This window comes from Crocuta crocuta, unplaced genomic scaffold (assembly GCF_008692635.1).
Source record: "Crocuta crocuta isolate KB4526 unplaced genomic scaffold, BGI_CrCroc_1.0 scaffold693, whole genome shotgun sequence".
NCBI lineage: Eukaryota > Metazoa > Chordata > Mammalia > Carnivora > Hyaenidae > Crocuta > Crocuta crocuta.
The window spans coordinates 26,495-47,053 of record NW_027527545.1 but is presented as its reverse complement, the minus strand read 5'-3'; the positions used below and the strand labels follow the sequence as shown (position 1 = coordinate 47,053).

General features: G+C 43.0%; 1 protein-coding gene across 1 annotated transcript in view; it reads right to left on the bottom strand.

Annotated features, from left to right (window-relative positions):
- LOC144232844 (adhesion G protein-coupled receptor E2-like) overlaps positions 1-20,559 on the bottom strand; it is a 43,180-nt gene that overhangs the window by 22,287 nt on the left and 334 nt on the right. Inside the window, exons 2-16 of the mRNA XM_077765688.1 lie at positions 19,620-19,670; positions 19,235-19,357; positions 17,231-17,386; positions 11,691-11,837; positions 11,463-11,509; positions 11,264-11,341; positions 10,662-10,839; positions 7,267-7,374; positions 6,865-7,085; positions 6,478-6,657; positions 2,656-2,853; positions 2,143-2,378; positions 1,781-1,847; positions 1,292-1,383; positions 153-321 (exon numbers count right to left, since the gene is read on the bottom strand). Coding sequence (XP_077621814.1) covers positions 153-321; positions 1,292-1,383; positions 1,781-1,847; positions 2,143-2,378; positions 2,656-2,853; positions 6,478-6,657; positions 6,865-7,085; positions 7,267-7,374; positions 10,662-10,839; positions 11,264-11,341; positions 11,463-11,509; positions 11,691-11,837; positions 17,231-17,386; positions 19,235-19,357; positions 19,620-19,670 — 2,051 coding nt within the window. The remainder of the gene's footprint in view (positions 1-152; positions 322-1,291; positions 1,384-1,780; positions 1,848-2,142; positions 2,379-2,655; positions 2,854-6,477; positions 6,658-6,864; positions 7,086-7,266; positions 7,375-10,661; positions 10,840-11,263; positions 11,342-11,462; positions 11,510-11,690; positions 11,838-17,230; positions 17,387-19,234; positions 19,358-19,619; positions 19,671-20,559) is intronic.

Here is a 20,559-nt window from a genome sequence, read left to right as displayed (position 1 = left end):
GTGTACTTCTCAGACTCGGCTTTGGTTTTCCTGAGTCCTCTGAACCATTTCCTGTACTGCTCCAGGACCTGCAGAGGCAGAGGGCTCTTGGGTCAGCTCACGGAGAGGGGCGAGGACAGGAAGGGTCTTGGATGGGGGCGCGACAGTGGTACCTGCTGGCTGAGGAGGCAGTAGACGAGGAAGATGAAGACGCCCTGTAGGCTGTTGATGATGGTGAAGAGGTACGCCATGACGTGGGCGGCTGGCCCCACCTGCAGGAGGCCCAGACACCACGTGCAGCCCAGGATGAGGAGCTGAGCCGTCGCCTTGAATGTCAGCATCCTGGGGAGGAGGAAGGGGGCTCGTGATGCACAACACAACCAGGGCTGTTTTCCTGTCCACTCCACGGATGCTTCCTACTGAGTCACAATCAACTTTGAACTCTACTGTCAATGACTCTCTAAATACAAATGCTATTTGGGTCTGGGATGGCATTTTGAGTAGGACTGGGGATGGTAGTGACACTCCAGAACGTGAGTGTCAAAAAGATCATGATGTTTCAGGAAGATCCCTAATTTCATTCAGCTGACAGTATCGAGAACATTCTGTGCACCTGGCGCTGGGCTGGTGCCTGGGCATTCAAAGCAACCAAGACAAGACTTCTGTTTTCACAGACCTTAGAGTCTGGTGGGAAGACAAAAACAATCACTTATAACATTTGGAAAGTGAGGTACTTCTGCCCAGGTCCCTTCCAGGGCTGTTCCTGTCCTCACTCTCTCCATGACCTGACCCAACACATGCTTTGCCCAGAATAGAGACCACTGATTCTGTGCAGAGTTGAGGGAAGGAAAGGACATCCTCAAACTCTTAGATAATGTGACATGTGGTAATGAACCTGAGTTCACCTGGTGCAAGAGAAGGGGAAGGCAGGGGGCAGAGCACACATGAGGTATGGCCGTGAAAGGGGACACTGGATTCTGGGAACAGTTATGTGATTATTTGAGTGTGTTATAAGGACATGATGTTCTCAGGACCTACTATGTAAGGCATGGAAACAATCCCTGTTTCTCAGAGCAAAGTCTTTCCTTTGTGCTGCTGAGGTAGTTTGATGCTGGGGTTGTGCATGGATAGGATGTTTTTGGCATGGGTGTCATCAGCAAACCACAGCATCTGAGCTGGCTGCCAAGGGGGTGGCTGTACGCCTCTCCTCCAGCCCCCTCAGGATCTGTGAAAGGACATCAGATCCTTAGAGCCATGAGGATAATGCTCTGTATGGGGGGGCAAGGGGTGTGAACCTCTGACTCATCCTCACCTGGTGTTCTTGAGGGTGGACACATCGCTGGTGATTGAAGAGAGCTTGCTTTTCACAATCCAGAAGGTCATCAGAAAGAAAACCAAATTAATCTGCAGAAAGCCCACATGCATATTAAATTCACTCCACGTCTGGTAAGCAGCCTCCTAGCTCATCCAACGCCTAACCCAGCAGGTAAGAAGCTTTTGTATTTTGTAGCAGTGCTGGAAGGCTAGACCAACCACCTTGTAACTCAGGCATGTGTTTGTCCTGTAACTTCGGTGGTCAGATTGATGCAGTTTGCATTAAATTCCAAATTTTAATACTGAAAGTCCCAGGTCTCAGGAAACATGTTAGTCCCGGCTTTACAATGGAAATTCCTGCATCCTTGGGTCTCCACCAGTCCTGGGCCAATTGGAATGATTGCTCAGCCTCCCTGTAACCTCTTGATACACCTGCTCTTTGAATGAGTTTGGCAGTCAGGATGTTCTGACGTCATGCGTTACTCACAGAGAAGATGGTGCAGACGGGGCCAAGGAAGGTCCATATAAATCCTTTGTCTGTGTGGAGCCAGCATCTAAGAGAGAGATGAGAAGTGATTCAAGAAAATATTGGCCTTTGGGGATAAAGAATCGCTAAAATGTGTAGTATATAATTATTAAATACCTCATCATGAGCATTTAAAATAATGAAATCTTAAGGACTTAAAAACAGTCGTTCAATGAACACCATCTTCCACCAGATAGATGTCATTGGAGTGGTCACTGACCTTTCCTCTGCCTCTTATGTTCTGGTGAAATTAAATTGCTATTGATTCTATGATGACTATGGTTGTGCTGAAGAAGATAAGGACGGTGGGAATTTGCATTTACCGGGTGGGTGTTCCATAAAGGTGAGGTCTGGATGCAGCAGAAATGGCCACAATTAGAGCCGGGACTCCATAGCCCACAGGGAACATGATTTTCTTCATGAACCTGCTCATACTGGAGTAGTTGACCACTGTCAGGTTGCGTGCAGTGAGGAAGAGGTGTAGACTCTCCAACAGCATCCAGGTGAAGGAGGCCAGGTAGAGATAGTGTAAGGCACCTGCGATGATGGCGCACAGCACCTGGGGGAGGAGTAAGTAGTCATCAGGAGGGACTGTCAGAGAGGAGGGTGGCCCCAGCACCTCTCCCATACCTTGCTACTAGAGAGAAGTCTCATGTATATGGTTAAGTTGTCGAGAGAGAGTTTGTCTAGTTGATTAATCAGTGTGAAATAGGCTATTTACTTCTCCAATTTCCCCGGGACCCAAGGCCATTTATTAAGGTATCAATGCAGCACAGCTCCACGAACTGAGTATCCCCCGGGGCAGAGCAAGGGGTCCTCTGTGATAGTGTCAGTACCTTGATCTTGGTCTGGTTGATGGCCGTGAGGAAGAGCAGGTGGGCCAGGAAGAGGCAGACTGAGAGCTGCAGGTGCAGCGAGGTGCTGGTGTTCTGGATGGCTTTGCATAGCAGGAAGGTGAGGGCTGCCATGAAGAGGCACAGCAGAGAGAGGCCTAGCCCTACATAGGTGATCACAACCAGCACAGGATCCTCCTGCTGGGACCCATCAATGAGGAGATCACAGTCACATCTTTAAAAGTTTAGACTAGAATGGTAAAACTTAAAAACTCTGATAATAATGTTGGCAAAATGGAACAATTGCGACTCTTATATACTCCTTTGTGAGAATGTAAAGGGTAACAACTACTTTGGAATGGAGCTTGGGAGCTTTTTATGAAGTTAAACATACACTTACCAGAGGACCCAGAAACTCCATATCTGGGTATTTACCAAGAGAAATGAAAAGTAATGTCTACAAGAACAGTGTTTATGCATGTTCATAGCAGCTTTATTCATAATAGCCTAAACTGGAAGCAATGGAAATGCCCATTAATTGGAGAACAGATAAAAATCTGTGGTATTAGTCATACGTTGGGATGCTATCTAGCAATAAAAAGGAATGAACTATTTTTACGCTCAGTAACATGAGAGAATCTCATAGAATGTTGAGCCAAAGAACCAGAAACAAAAGAGAACAATTCCACTCTACTGAATGACTCTAGGACAGTCAAAATAAACTATAGCAATAAAATGAGATCTGTCGTTTCCTGGGGGTTGGGACGGAAACACTGAGAGACTACTGAGGGTCTTTCTGAGGTTATGGGAAAGTTCTACAGCTCAGCCACATTTAGAACATGGGTTTCTTACAACTGTTAAAACTTACAAAGTGTATGCATATAATCGACTTCTATTGAAAATATGTTGTATTCCAATAAAGTCAATTAAAAAGTGAATTCCTTGAGGGTTGGATGTCTAGAAGAGAAGTAAAGCTAATATAAACTCAGCTGTACCTATGTGACGGGCTAACCCTCCTTAAAGACATCAAGCCTTTGAACCTACGAGGGTTGTTTTTCGATGCTTAAATTTGTGTATCACTATGTTTATTTGTTTTACAGGTTGCTCTCCTGGAAGTGATGTGTCAGTCCTACCCATCCCAATGACCTGAGAGCACCTTCATGAATATTTGTACCAGGTCAGCTAGGAAATAATCATAGTCTTGGGCTGAGAAAAATTACACAGATCACAAAAGCGCATACACTTATGTCTCCCCTGCTGCCCTCCCATCTCTCCCCATTGCTAAGGATTCATTCCAAATCCTAGTACTTATCAAAATAAGTCAGGCAGAAAAGGACAGACACCATAGTTTGCATGTATAGGAGGATTAGGAGGAACTTAACGGAGGACCATGGGTGAGAAGAAGGGGAAAAATAGTGGGGGAGAGGGAGGGAGGCAAACCATGAGAGACCCTTGAATGCCTAGAACAAACTGAGGGCATACGGGGTCAGGGGGAGAGGAAAGGGGGTGATGGACACTTGTGGGGATGAGCATTGGGTGTTATATGGAAACCAACTTGACAATAAACTATTAAGAAAATTAAAAAAAATAAGCATTAAAAGAAAACCCTAAAAAAAGATTGAAAGGAAATCCTTGTTTGAAAGAAAAAGTCAATTATTCTGGTATTGAAAATGGTGGCCCAAAGGTTGCGTGTGCACGCACATACACACACACAGACACACACCTGTTCTTGGAAATAATTCAAATGTCACAGTGTAATGAAAACCAAAACCACCATTTCCACTTTCTGCAAAACTAGGTAATAATTGGAAGAGATTCTAAAATCAGAGAAGATTGACTAGAAGTATACATTGGAGGAAACTAGAGTAATCTGTGTCATGATTACAATACTGGGAATGATGTGGGTGGGAGTTTTCATCCACCAGTTGGTTTAAAGATTCAGAGGAGTTGAAGCTAAGTGTTTAATTACACAAATAAACCATCTTTACAAGAAGTTTGGCTCTGGTTGTAGAGAAAAACAGGTTTTGTACATGAAAATGTTACTGCTGACATTTAATTTTGCTTAGATAAAAAATTTAAACTTACACAAAAACCACGAAACCCTGAACATGTTTTTACATAAATATCTTGAAAATAACTCCTTCAAGATACACCATCTGCCTTAATGATAAGTGATCAAAAGGACAAAACACAAGGTCTATACAAAATGTCACAGAAAAAGGAGGGAGAGAGTAAAAAAATGTAGGTAAGGAATACCAAATAATTGTTAACATGGAGCAGATGAAAATTGTGACATTATTTACCTTGAATCAAAACATGTAAGGAAGCTCTTGCTTTTATAAGAAAGAAATGAAAGCAGAGATACAAAGCCTCATAGAAGAGAGACCTTGTGAAGTTGTGCATTAGAATAATTTCCAGTAAAGAAATGGAAGAAGAAATTCATTTGCAGTAATGAAGGCAAAATTTGAAGAGCTCATATGAAGAATAGACCCTATTGAAGCACAGTTTAAGAGATACAGAGAACAGGAATGAAAAAGATGGTCAAAATTAAGTTAATATAAAGAAAGAGGTAAAAGGAAATCAGAGGAAAAGAAATACAAGAACTAGGCAAATGAGAGGCACAATATGCAGAATTGGTCTTCAGTGAAGGGAACCAAATCATCAAAGAGAACAAAGGTTGAACAGTATATTTCAAGGCATATTTTCAAAAATGAAAGAAAAGTCAAATCTTTACGCTGAAAAGAAACACCTTGAATAAGTGGGTGGGGAGATTAGCCAAGGATGATAGTATAGCTACCCAACTTTAAAATGTAAAGGAGGGGCGCCTGGGTGGCTCAATCAGTTAAGTGTCCAACTTTGGCTCAGGTCATGATCTCACGGTTCGTGGGTTTGAGCCCCGTGTTGGACTCTGTGCTGACAGCTCAGAGCCTGGAGCTTGTCTTCGGATTCTGTATCTCCCTCTCTCTCTGACCCCTCTCCTGCTCACACGCTCTCTCTCTCAGAAATAAAATAAAACCAAAACAAAACATTAAAATGCAAAGGAATCCATTGGGTGGCTACGGATATGTGGCAATATACTCTGAGCCAGCAATGTTATTGCAACATTGCAGAAACTGAAGCTTGCAAAAAAATGTTTGTCATTGGAGATTTGTTAGAGTATGGAAAATCCACAGAATGGAAAGCTATGTAATTGAATGATCAAGTTCTTTATGTATCGATACAGAATCTCAAAAGTATTTGAAATGGAAAAAATGCATAAGAATGAATATGGTGGGCAATCAATGGCTGGAGTAAAAATGAAACTATATATTATATGTGTTTGCTTGTTTATACATAAAATATCTCTAAAAGGGCTCAGAATGGAGATTTCTTCTAAGAAGGACCTTGGTCACTGGGGGCCATGGGTGGAAAAGAGACTTTTCGATGTTTCTCCTTCAATCATGTGAATATTTTCCATCTCTTCAAAAATTTAACTGGGAAAACTTGGATAACACATTTTATTCTTTGCTGAAATGGCAGGAGGAACACTGTTTTGGGGGTGTTGTTTGAATTTGTCTGGATTCCCATGAGGCCTGGCCATTTAGTTAAAAGAGTCCTCATTTTTATCTACCTGCTGTCACCTAGGAGAATCTCAATTTCTGGTACCCTCCCGCACCCCCTGCCCCGGAAGGAGTAACCCAGTCACCCGGGCAGGAGAGGATGATGGCTTGGCCCTCCATGCTGATCTCCCTGGGTCCCTTCTGACCCCTCTTATCACAGCCTTTCCTTTCGGGTCGTCTGTAGCCCCTATCATCCTTGTCTCCACGGCCCCCCCAAGGAGCTCACCTGCACGTCGTAGTGGGCCATGAGGACGGCAAAGCTGCTGAGGTGGGTGCATTGGCAGGTGGTGCTGGAGTCCCCAGTGGCCACCAGCCTGCAGCCTGTGGTGGACCAGTGACCGCATCCACCCTGACCACGTTCCCAGAAGACACAGAGCACCTTGTGCATTGGCCCAGGGGTCACTGACTGTAGGAACATGGCACAGATGTGAGCTGGTTGGTGGTTCTAGTGCTCAGAGATGCTGACCCAAAGCTGACTCAGAAGGGCTGACTTTCCTAGGGAGGTGATCGCTTGTGGGAGAGCCTCCCCTCCCCAGAGCTGAGCTGAGCAGCGAGGCTGAGCCCAGGTCTCTGGTTCCTTCAACACCCACACCCCCAACACACCAGCACTCACATGGTGGGAGAAGATAAAGGTGACGGGGGAGCTGAGGTTCTGGGTGTTCTTGTTGCTCATAAAGGCAGAGTTGACATCTGAGAGCAGGACAGGGGAGGCCTCTCCCAGCAAGCCTTTGTGCTCATGCAGAACTTCTTGCTGTTTAGGGTCCAGGACAAGGGGCACCTCACCCAGTAGCTTGCTCATCCCTGGAGTGGAGAGGAGGCCCACCACAGAAGCACCTGCAGGCCAAGGCCAAGGCTGACATGTCAGGGTCACGGCCAGGGCCCCTTCCTCCTTAGGTGGACTCTCCCCTAGAGCCCCACCCACCCTACACTCTCCTTTAATGTTTAATTCTGTGCCACTGAGACCTGTCCCATCACAAGGTCTCAGTGGCCTTCCCTTCCCCATTGCGGTCATTACCGAAGTCACTGGATTCCTGTGCCACATCCCAGTTCAGCTGCATCTTTGTCTGGCTCTGGCCCAAGGTGACATCCCCGGTTCCTTGCTCCTGCACCTTCAGAGACAGTTCTGTGGTGGTGGCAATGGCATGAGGGGAGGGAGAAGTCAGGCTACTGCCTGCAGTACTGGAATTAGATCTTTTTGGTATGCGGCTAAACCACATGAATTTTAAGTACCGAAATAAGGGTAATGTGAGTGGTTTAATACTGTTATTTGAGCATTTAAATCTTTCTTTCTTCCTTTCTTTCTTTCTTTCTTTCTTTCTTTCTTTCTTTCTTTCTTTCTTTCTTTCTTTCTTTCTTTCTTTCTTTCTTTCTTTCTTTCTTTCTTTCTTTCTTTTGATGAGGGAGGGGCAGAGAAGGAGGCAGGGAGAGAATCCCAAGTAGGCTCCATGCTGTCAGCACAGAGCCCGATGTGGGGCTTGATCTCACAAGCTGTGAGATCATGACCTGAGCTGAAATCCGAGTCGGACACTTAATGGACTGAGCCACCCAGGCAGCCCTTGGCCGTTTTTAAAAGCTGAAAACTGAAATGTTCCCAGAGATTGCATTTTTTAGAAATATTTCTACTGAACTTGCATAATCTCCAGAAAAGGAAGAAACTGCTAACAGACAAGGCTTTTGTTGCTATGATAATTCTAATTCTGTGGGAAATAAGCTTAGGGATTCCCTGAGCTTGCACCCATGGGTTAACAAGGCAGGGGGGAGTTGCCCAGTGTGGAGCTAATTACCAAAAGAAAGGTGCCTTGTTGACCTTGAGGTAGCATGCTCTGTCTGTCTTGTCCCCTAGGAAAGTTAGGATAAACAGACTGGCGTCTCATCACTGCAGCATACAACTGGCGCCAGGACTTTGATTTTTTATTGACCCACACCCTAACACTGCATATCTTCAAAACCCCCTTTCCCTCACACCCATGAGTTAGTGTTTACGATTTCATCGTGTCTTTCTGCATGTCCATCACGCTTGTAAGGCTTCTGATACTAATAAAAACAGAACAAGGACCTTACTCAGGGCTCTTGTCTCCTCCTGGACATTAGTCTCTCTCGCATTTTAATCCTGCGTCTGCCCTCTTGCTGGACAAGAGAGAACTCCAGACCCAGAATCTGCGACATAACTCTAGTTCAAAGATTTTCCAAATTTGAATATAAACAACATTGTCATTAAATCTGATGTAGGTATTTGCAACTCAAAGTCTGACAAGGTCTGGTGTCCAGACTACAAAAAGAATTCTTACAATTCAATAATAAGACGAATAACCCAATTTAAAAAACCCAAAGATGAGCTTGACCCCTGCTTGGAGCTCCATGCTGACAGTGTGGAGCCTGGGTGGGATTCTCTCTCCCTCTCTCTCTCTCTCTCTGCCCCTCGTGGGATTCTCTCTCCCTCTCTTTCTGCTCCTTGCTCAAAATGTTAAATGTAGAGTTACTAGATGACCCACCAATTCCACTGTTAGATATCTACCCAAAAAAAAATGAAAACATACGTTCACACAATGATTTGTTTATGAATGTTAATTCATAATAGCCTCAAAGCAGAAACAAATTAAGTGTCCATCAACTGATGAATAGATAAATAAAATGTCTATAACCTCCCTCCTACACTGTTGGTGGGAATGTAAACTGGTACAAGCCCCTCTGGAAAACAGTGTGGAGGTTCCTAAGGAAACTAACAATAGAACTCCCCTAGGACCCAGCAATAGCACTGCTAGGAATTTACCCAAGGGATACAGAAATGCTGAGGCATAGGAGCACATGTACCCCAATGTTCATAGCAGCACTCTCCACAATAGCTAAAACATGGAAAGAGCCTAAGTGTCCATCAACAGATGAATGGATCAAGAAGATGTGGTTTATCTATACCATGGAATACTACATGGCAATGAGAAACAATGAAATCTGACCATGTGTAGCAACATGGATGGACCTTGAGGGTGTTATGCTGAGCGAAATAAGTCAGGCAGAGAAGGACAAATATCATATGTTTGCACGTATAGGAGGATTAGGAGGAACTTGACGGAGGAACAAGGGGGAGAAGAAGGGGGAAATGGTGGGGGAAAGGGAAAGAGGCAAACCATGAGAGACTCTTGAATGCTGACAAAAACTGAGGACTGATGGATGTGGGGGGGAGGGGGGATGGGCATGGAGGAGGACACTTGTGGGGATGAGCACTGGGCGTTATGTGGAAACTAATTTGACAATAAGCTATTTGTAAAAAAAATGTCTATAACCTTATGAAGGCATACTATTTGCCAATCAAAAGGAACGAAGTACTGATATCAGCTACAGCATGGATAAACATCCTTAGTGAAAGAAGTCAATAACGTAAGGTCACAGATTATATGATTCCATTTATATGAAATGTCCAGAATAGGCAGACAGGTAGAGACATAAAGCAGGCTGGTGGTTGTCAGGGGCTGGGGTTGTGGGGAATGCAGAGTCACTGCTCATGGGTATGGGGTTTCTTTTTGGTGTGGTGAAAATATTCTAAGAGTATTTAGTGGTAATGGCTGCACACCTTTGTGAATACGCTAAAAACCGTTGAATTATACACTTTACATGGGTAACGTTGAGCAAATTACATCTCAGTAACACTGTTTAAAAACACCTGATTGAGGTGAGTCTGCCTGGTAATTACCATCTGCACATGGTGAAATTAAAAAAGAAAAAAGTCTGGAAATGCTTTCTTTGAGCCCCAAATAAAACCATGAATAAAATGATTGCAATTCTTTCAAAACGCGTGCAAAAGGAGTCCACAAAGATGGAAAGATAATAAACAATGACCAGACTACTTGAGGATGCGGGACTCAGAATCAAATATTTGTGGCCAGCTTTTAATTCTCTCTTTGGCATCTCCTGGGTAGGACAGGTGCTGAAGAAGCTGGGAAAGTTGCACAGAAATAAGCATGTGTTTCAACAATGAAGCCATTGACACATGTTATTTAAGGTTATACTTAAAATTAGATCAGAAAATATTACATAGTTTTCAACTTTTCCAGATTAACTGCATTTTCTTCATTTCCAAGCTGTGTTTTTATTTTTGAATACCTTACTCTTATGAACCTAATTGTTGCAATTTTCTGTTATAATTATATAAACGACATAATGATAGACTTACTGATATTTGTATATGTTTATTTTTGCTTATCCTTTAAACACTCTTCATCTTTTGTGCATAAAACAAATAAAAGACTTAGTGTCACAGGAGCTTATTTTATAATATGAGTTCTGAATTCTTTTAAATAAAGTCCTGAGATGTGAGTGTGGTCACTTGGCTCCAGTGGGGCCGTCTCTAGGAAGAGGGGGGAGTGAGAAGGTGAACAAAGGGAGCAGGAGACTGGAACATACTCAGATACTTACCTGTGCCTGCAGGAGCATGCACGTTCAGTGGCCCATCGGGCAGGAACTTGCTCAACCCTCTCAGGATGTCCTCCAGGCCAATGAGCAGGTGAGTGGCCACACAGTGCTGCTCTGGGGGAGCCAAGGTCTCCAGGTCCCCCGGGGTCTCCAGCAGCTCATCTATTCCCTGCACAAGGTCCTGGGGTTTGGGGACAAAGAGCCAGTGGGCAATGGATCAAATGGGCTGCATGAAGACGTGGCCATTCAGCCCAAGAGAACAGACCCTAGAGACTGGGTATTTGGAAGGTAACAATGGCATGCGTTAGATTCCTTGGATGGTCCTTGTCACTTAGATCTCAGCCACTCAGAGGTCAACCTGGGTCAGAAAGGCCAAGGATGACATAAGCCCAAAGCCTAGAACCAACCAATAGGGAAATAAATTAGTGCACCTGGGTGTCTTTAAAAGTGCTTCTAGATAGCTGGGTGCCTTAGCCTTCTCTCCCCCCTGGGTGAGGGACCAGTTGCAGTGTCCATTACATAGGAGCTTATCTACATCCCTACCCAAGTGACCCAGGTCTCTATGGGATTTTCATATGTTGTCTCTTTCCTGGTTCTGACTTTACCTGGATGGTGTTCTTGGCCAAAGCTGGCTTGAAGTCTTGAGATAACTGCTGGACCTTGTCAAAGAAGTGGGAGAGACTCTGGGGAAAGAGGACACAGAGGTGGGTCAGAGAGCCTGAAAAGGGAGTTTGGGGAGAGGGTGGACACTGACGGTTGCTGAAGACCTTTCTGCTTCTAGTCTTCTGCTGAGGCCTCACTCACCTGGCTGTTGACTCCATAAGGTGATGTCCATGTGGAGAAGGGGACCTCTGCAGGAAAAGAGGCAGAAGCACCACTGGTGTGTGTGTGTGTGTGTGTGTGTGTGCGCGCGCGCATGCTTTTTGTTTTGTGAGGTCTTGTGCGCACACACATGCTCATGTGCAAGAGTGTGTGCGCACACACATGCACATGCATCTGTGTGTATGCATGTGTGTGTATTGGACTATATACCTTCACATATGGTGAGGTTCAGACCATGCAGAGTCCTGGATCTGGCCACCCAGTCATGGTGGCAGTAGCATCTGTAGCTGCCCTTCACATTGATGCAGCGGGTGGTGTTGTGGCATTGGTGTTTTCCAGAGCTACATTCGTCCACATCTAGAAACATGAGAGAGAGGATCAGTCTCCTATCCTAGCCTTGCTCAGACCTCTCCTATACTCAGTAAGTCCAGCCTTACTACCTTCCTTCATTTTCCTCAAGGTCAGACATCTAGGATTCCATCATAAAAGAAATGGCGGATGCCATCTGGTGATAGAACTCTCTACTCAACAATCACCTCAGAGCAGCGGTCAGCAAACCATGGCCCACAGCCAAACCAGGCTGTTGCCTGTTTCTGTAAAGGATTTTTTTTATGTGGCTAGGAAAAACAAAATGAAAGGAAGAGCCATCTTTTGTGACCCATGAAAACTATATGAAATTAAAATGTTAGTATCCATAAATAGAATTTTATTGGAATACAGCCACTCCCATACATGTATGTGTTGTCTGTCTGCTTTCACACTATAATGGCAGAGTTGGGTAGTTGTGACAGACACCTTGTGGCCCACAAAACTTAAGATATTTATGATGTGGCCCTTTACATATGGAGTTGACTGGCCTCTACATTCAAGCAAGGTTGGCAAGATGAGAACTTCGTGTGTGTGCGTGTGTGTGTGTGTGTGTGTGTGTGTGTGTGTGTGATATTTCAGGTCAGAGCTGCTTGGTGAGTATGGTAGATAGAATAACGGCCCCTTCAAAGACATCCAAGTCCTTATGCCTGGAGCCTGTGATTATGTTATTTTTTATCCAAAGGAAATTTTGAACTTGGTGATTAAGTCTCTTGTTGAGGGATTATCCTGATAATATGGGTGTGCCTAATCTAATCACAAGGGTTCTTATAAAAGGGAGAGAGAAGGTCAGAGAGGAGAGGAGATGATACATATGATGTTGACTTTGAAGATGGGAAAAGGAGACTTGAACCAAGGAATGAAGGCATTTTCCAGAAGCCAGAAAAGGCAAGGAAACAGATTCTCCCCTAGAGCCTTTAGAAGGAACCACTTAAAACTTCTAACCTTCGACACAGTAAGAGAATATATTTATACTGTTTTAAACTACTAAGTTTGTTATATTAGTAATAAGAAATTAATACAGCGGTTCATCCAGGGGCCTGGGAATTGCTTCCAGCCAAGTGGTGTTGGTATCAGCCCTTGGTGTTGCTGCAGGAGTCTGATGGGTAACTGGGAGGTATGCGTAGTCAGCTCACAGAGCCTCTAACCCCACTGATTAATGCCACCCCTCAATTTTCTGTGGCTCCAGCTCTACACTTCCAGGCTCTGGGTGTACACACTCCTCAGCGTTGCCTATAGCCTGTCGGGTGGGTGGTAGGCCTGTTCTAAATGCCACACCCAGAGGGAACTTGTTTTGGGCCCAGTATCTCAGGCACCCCTGCTATCTCCCCACCCAAGGGAAGTTCCTTCTCAGAGCAGTTTGTGGTTGAAAAACAAGGAAGGCATGTGATTGTGGTCATGGCATTGAGTAAATGTGAGTGTCTTCAAATCTACTTGGCTTCAAGAGATCACCCATGAGAACGAGTGAGCAGGGGAGGGGCAGAGAAAGAGGGAGAGAGAGAAGTGTAAGCAGATTCCATGCCCGACACAGAGCCTGAGGCAGGGCATGATCTCACTACCATGAGATCGTGACCTGAGCCTAAATCAAGAGTTGGACACTTCAGTCAGAGAAAGACAAATACATGACTTCACTCATATGAGGACTTTAAGATACAAAACAGATGAACATAAGGGAAGGGAAGCAAAAATAATATAAAAACCAGGATCGGGACAAAACCATAAGAGACTCTTAAATAGGAAGACCAAACAGAGAGGGGGTGTAGGAGGGGGGATGGGCTAAATGGGTCAGGGGAATTAAGGAATCTACTTCTGAAATCATTGTTGCACTGTATGCTAACTACCTTGGATGTAAATTTAAAAAAAATAAATTATTATAAAAAAGGAGTTGGACACTTAACTACCCAGGCGCCCTGAAAGTGAACCCATTTCAAAGCAAATACATTGCATTCACATTTTAATATGAAATGATCTGAATCATTGAATATTAAATTCAATATTGAAAGAGTTAATACTTTACTCTTCTCTTTGTGGATACTAAACGTCCCTTGTCTCTTAGCCATGTCTGATGCTTTCCAACATTAGTCAAACAATTGTGTAAACAGAAAATGGCTAGTGTGAAAATCAATAATGGATTGAAAAGTCCTCAATTAATGTAAGTCTATGAAGCTTTTCTTAAAAGTGTATTCTGTACAGCTTTATATGATAAACAACTTAATATTCAGATTAAAAAAAAAAACTTAATCTCTTCAGGGGTAGGTATTATTGTTCCTGACTTAGACATAAGGAAACCGAGACCAGAGATTGTAAAAACTTAGCCAAAAATCAAGGCCAAGTATCAGGACCAAGGTGTGACCACAGCTCTGGTGCTGTGATGTTGAGTTCTTTCTGGTTATTTGCTTATGAGTTATTTCCAGAGTATCTACTATGTGCTAGGCACTGAGGTAAAGTGGTGAGAAAGACATTGTTCACCCATGAAGTGGATGGTTTGCGAAGAGCAACTATTGATTTATATTGCATTTGTCTGTGGATCTGTCTGCCTATTGGAGTGAAAACTCCAGGGGACACAGCCTGTACTTTAGTGTCAGAGTTGCAGTGCCTGGCACAGAGCTCAGAGCAATGGTAGACAATCAAATCACACCAATGATGAAATTATTATCTAAATACTACCATAAAGTAGTATTTGCTTTTTGGACTACCACTTGAAAAGTTTTAAGATCTTAACAGAGGACCATGGGGTGGGGGAAGGGGAAAATAGTTAAGGAGGGGGAGGGAGGCAAACCATGAGAAACTCTTAAATACTGAGAACAAATTGAGGGTTGATGGGGGTGGGGGAAAAGGGAAAAGGGGTGATGGGCATGAAGGAGGGCGCTTGTTGGGATGAGCACTGGGTGTTGTATGGAAACCAACTTGACAATAAACTATAAAAGAAAAAAGATGTGAAAAAAATAAAATAAAATTTACAATATTAAAGTTGAAAAAGAAAAAAGAATATAGAAAAAAAGAAAAGTTTTAAGATGAAAATATACTTCTGGAAACATGCTTGGGATTAATAGAAAGGAAGAGAGGAAGAGAGGGGACAAGCAAAGCCATTGGCATACTATAAATACCACCTCATAGTATGTTTTTCTATTTAAAACAACTTGGGAAGAATTCTAGTTTATCAAGAGATATCTAATTTAGCTCTATTTTTAATCATCCCAAACTGGAAACAACCCCAGTGTCCTTCAGTGGGTGAATGGATAAACCAATTGCAGTATAACCATACAATAGAATATTACTTAGCAATGAAAAGGTGAACTAGTCACCAAAATTACCACTGGAACTCTAAAGAAATATATATATCTGGCCTCCATGCCCAGGCATGGTTCAGAACATCTTGGGTAGGGAGGGCCCAGGCATCTCTACTTTTTAAAATATAGGTTATTCTAACAGAAAGCCAAAATGAAAGTTATTATACCCATCCCTCTAAAACAATGATCTGTGGGAGCACCTAGGTGGCTCAGTCAGTTAAGCGTCTGACTTCAGCTCAGGTCATGATCTCATGGTTCATGAGTTCGAGCCCCGTGTTGGGCTCTGTGCTGACAGCTCAGAGCTTGGAGCCTGCTTCAGATTCTATGTCTCCTTCTCTCTCTGCCCTACCCTTGCTCGTGCTCTATCTCTCAAAAATGAATAAACGTTAAAAAAAATAAAACAATAAAACAATGATCTGTGGACTAACCTGTGACATGTGAATCTAATAACAGATTAGAGTTTTGCAGTCCATATAGGAGAAGTAACTTTACGCAACTGTATTATTAGCTAAACTCAAGATCCAGATAAATAGAAGAAGAAGAAGAAAACAGTCATTGTGGGGAAGGGGGGTGATGGGCATGGAGGAGGGCACTTGTTGGGATGAGCACTGGGTGTTATACGGAAACCAACTTGACAATAAACTATAAAAGAAAAAAAAAGAAAACAGTCATTGTAAATGCAAACTAACTGTAGCCAATTTTCTTTCTGGCAAATAGAAATATCAAAAATGGGAGGGGGAATGAATGAGCTATTGATACACAAAACAATATGGATGAATCTTAAAAAACGTTACGCTGAGTAGATGAAATCTGACTCACAAGGCTAAATATTGTATTATTCCATTTATATGACATTTTCGAAAGACATTGCTACAGGTGGAAAAAATATCTGCAAGTGAGTGGTTGCCAGGGCGGGTGGTGTGCTGACTATAAAGGAACAGAATGAAGGAATATTTTGGGATGATGGAACTGATTGTTCTGGATCCTGAGTGCAGTGGTTGGTAATCCAGCTCTGTACTTGTGTTAAAATTCATAGAATCATCCATCAACATCTAGAGTTCTCTGATTTGCTCATTTTAGCCACTCTGACTGGTGTGAGGTGGTGGCGAGGATGTGGAGAAACGGGCACCCTCCTACACTGTTGGTGGGAATGTAAACTGGTGCAGCCCCTCTGGAAAACAGTGTGGAGGTTCCTCAGGAAACTAACAATAGAACTCCCCTAGGACCCAGCAATAGCACTGCTAGGAATTTATCCAAGAGATAAAGGAGTGCTGATGCATAGGGGCACACGTACCCCAATGTTCATAGCAGCACTCTCCACAATAGCTAAAACATGGAAAGAGCCTAAGTGTCCATCAACAGATGAATGGATCAAGAAGATGTGGTTTATCTATACCATGGAATACTACATGGCAATGAGAAACAATGAAATCTGGCCATGTGTAGCAACATGGATGGACCTTGAGGGTGTTATGCTGAGCGAAATAAGTGAGGCAGAGAAGGACAAATATCATATGTTTGCACGTATAGGAGGATTAGGAGGAACTTGACGGAGGAACAAGGGGGAGAAGAAGGGCGGAAATGGTGGGGGAAAGGGAGAGAGGCAAACCATGAGAGACTCTTGAATGCTGACAAAAACTGAGGACTGATGGATGTGGGAGGGAGGGGGGATGGGCATGGAGGAGGACACTTGTGGGGATGAGCACTGAGTGTTATGTGGAAACTAATTTGACAAGAAACTATTTGTAAAAAAAAAAAAAAAAAAGAATCGTCCATCAAAAAGAAAAACAGGTTGATAAAAAGGGCTCTGAAGCTTATTATTGTATGGCTGAATGGTAATATGTTAAACTATGCTCCATTAATGGAAGTCATCCGTTTCCAAGCCTTAACTATTGCATACAATGTTGCAATAAAGAATCTTCTAGATATAACTTCACAAGGCATTGTAAGTCTGAACCAGTACAAGAAATGAGAGGAAGGAGCCCATGAGGGACCCAAGAATGCTCTCTCAGGGACTCTCAGACCTCTGGAGTAAGTGATAGGATGAGGCTGGTCGTGGGCATGAGGGAACTGTGTGACGTGGAAGCCACTTACCTTGACAAGTGTTCTCTTTGTCGCTTTGGAATTTGGTGCCTCCTGAGAGGAGCTCGTGCCCAGGGGCACACTCACAGTAGTAACCCCCCTCCACGTTGCGACAATGTGCAAGGCTTCCACAAGACATGTATAAAGGTGGACCACACTCATTGATATCTGGACACGAGTGAGAACAAAGAATGTCCAAAATTCTGGTAGGATTGGTAACAACCAGATTCAAATGATTTTACCCCTTGCATTTTCTTTCTGAACAAGATAACGTGCTTATGGGAGAAAACTGGGAAATCAGAAACTGCAAAGACATTTAAATATCCAACCACCGGGATTGCAACATTTTTTTATATGGAGAACCGTATATTAAATCCACACGTACCTGTCACCCACCATCACTGATTATGAAGATAACACTATGACATTTCCATCGGCTTCCCATGGAGTCAGAACACAGCTTTTGTAATATACAAATTCTTTCAGGATTTTAGAATATTTTATGCTTACTTTCCCACATCAGAATAATAAATAATTTTAATGCCTATTGATATTCCATAATAGGAATATTTCATATTTTGTCCAACTCATGACCAACTGGACAGACATCAGAATGCTACAGTTTGAGCCATGGGTCCAGATACTTCCTCTTCCTTGTTGTGTGACTTTGGACAAATAGCTTCACCTCTCAAGGTTCATTCCCTTCATTTAAAAAATGGTGCCAACATTGACTTTCTGAAGGGGCTGCTGATCTGAACTTCTTCAGGGACAGTGTTTGCTTGAGAGATTTGTGGACTTCAGATTAACCCTATCTGAATTCCAGCTCTATGCCCATCTGTGCGAGTCTGAGCAAACCACCTCTCAAGGTCTCAGTTTCCTTATCTATAAATCAGAAATAATAATAGTATCCATCTGTCTGGCTATTATGCTGTTTAAATTAATTTTAATTTCAGAAATAGTGTTTTTACAAATGGCAAATGGTCATCTGGCATGAAGTTGAATGTGGATATTTTTGGATGGAGGAACTGAAATTATGGCTTATAGGGAGTTCCCTGCAAGTTAGCACTAGGGTTGGTGGAACATTCTGAATCTCTGATGGCTGCATGGGCCTTCTGGACCTCCTCCTTCAACATGCTGCTTCTGTCTTTGACCCATTAACAGCCAACAACAACCACAACAGCAAATGTGTTGGCTTCTTATCAAATGCAACACACTGTGCTAAGTGTTTTACGTGTATTAATTTATTAATTATGTATTTTTTCCTTGAGGTGACATTCACATAACAAAATCAACTGTTCTAAAGTGAACAATTCAGTGGCATTTATTACATTCACAATGTTGTGTAACCACTCCCTCTCTCTAGTTCCAGAATATTTTTATCACACCAAAAGAAAATCCCCTTAGGTGAAGGGGATTAAGCATATAGTTCTCATGATGAGTACTGAATAATGATGTATAGAATTGTTGAATCACTAAATTGTACACCTGAAACTAATATAACACTGTATGTTAACTATAAAGGAATTAAAATTAAAAAAATTAAAAGTAAAGAATCCTCTTTCTCATTTAAGAAGTCACTTACCCTCCCCCAGCACCTGACAACCACCAATTTGCTTTATGTCTCTATGGATTCCATTTATATGTATTTGTTGCTTTAAAACACGTAACTAAATGGTTGATATTATCATTGTCCCTGATTTACAGATAAGGAAATTGAGGCACTGGGACATGAAAGTGCCAATTTCATGAAGCAAATTGTTTCATGTCCCAGTGCCTCAATTTCCTTGGTCTTGCACAACTGATCAGTTAAAAAGCTGGAATTCAGATAGTCCAGCTCCAAATCCTAAGCTCTTAACATTATACTCCTTGACCATGAGACCTGATTGCCTGTCTCTTGGCTTCTCTTTCCTGCCCTTGACAATGTAATTAAGTGCTGCTTCAAGGGCTGAGGAGTCTAGACACCCCCGAAGGACACCCTCTGTGATGACCCCCTCTATCATCTCTCAGTCTCTTTACCTGTACAGACCTCCGAGGAGGTGCTAAAGATGACCTTTCCAGACAGTGAGGTGAATCCAGGATCACAGCGGCAGGAGGTGGCATTGGTACAGTGGGCATTGCGTGGGCACCGAGCACAGGGAGCTGTGGGGGAATGGACATATGGGCGTGAAGGCTCTCGGAAGATGCCAACTCCTAGTTGGGGATAAAGAGATGGAGGGCAGAGAAGAAAGTAGTGCTCGCTTTCATACAAGGAATTGTCCTTGGTAATGGACTGGAAGTCTGGGGGAGAAGCAGGGTCAACTTCTGAGCCTAAGAAGACCACTCCCAAGAAAAAGCCCTTGCTAGTGCAAAGTCCCTTCTCTCAGGTTCAGGTAGTGGGTGGAGTTCGTTTGAGCATGCTCACCTCCATTCTTGCGGGCAATAGCTCCCAGTGGTATTAGCAGGACACAGAGCCCTGGAACACAGAGAGAAGGTAAATATGGCTGAGGAATGAAATCCAAACCTCCCACAGAAATGGCTGCTACAACCTGGTGAAGGTGACTCTTCCCTATGGCCCCATGGCTTCTAGAGCATCTCAGTGTTTCCTTCTGGACAGGCTCCTAGACTTTCCCACAGGACCTAGGGGGTGCATGTTCTCCCTTTTACCTTCCAGAAGGCTCCTGAGGAATTGATAGTGGTAGGTTTTTAGTATAGGAATCAAAATCTACACACATGGAAAGTAACAGGCACACATATAAGAACATTAATTCCCATCCATTTTACAAGATACATCTTATGAAGAAATTTGCAGATCTGCCTGTCATTATTCAGATACTAATATCTGTTCTGTATAGTCAGGATGTTTCTTTTGAAGTGATTTAAATCCATTTTCACTTCCAGGCTGGTCTGAGATTGCACCTCTGTTCTTGGAGTTGAATGCAACTAAATTTGAATGAGTTCTGCCACTCATAGGCTCTGTGACTTTGTGCAATTTGATCTAGAGTTAAAGTTCTTTTTTCAGTTTAATAGGGAATTCCAAATATAGTATAAACTAAAAAAAAAAATAGTCAACTGAACCCGTGAATATCAATCATCCTGCTACAATAATCATCAACTTATGGTTATTTTTATTTCATCTATACCTCTACTCAGTCCCTGCCCCCACAGGATAATTTGGAGGCAAACTCCAGGCACCATATTATTTCAGAGGATTTATTCTAAAAACAAAACTATTTGCAGGTAATAATAACAAAAATACATAAATCATAAATTGAGAAATCCCAAAGTAAGCCCCACATTTTCCCCTGGCTGCAAATTCGAAACACTTCCTTCTTTGAAAGGTTAATAGAATTTAAAAAGCGTCT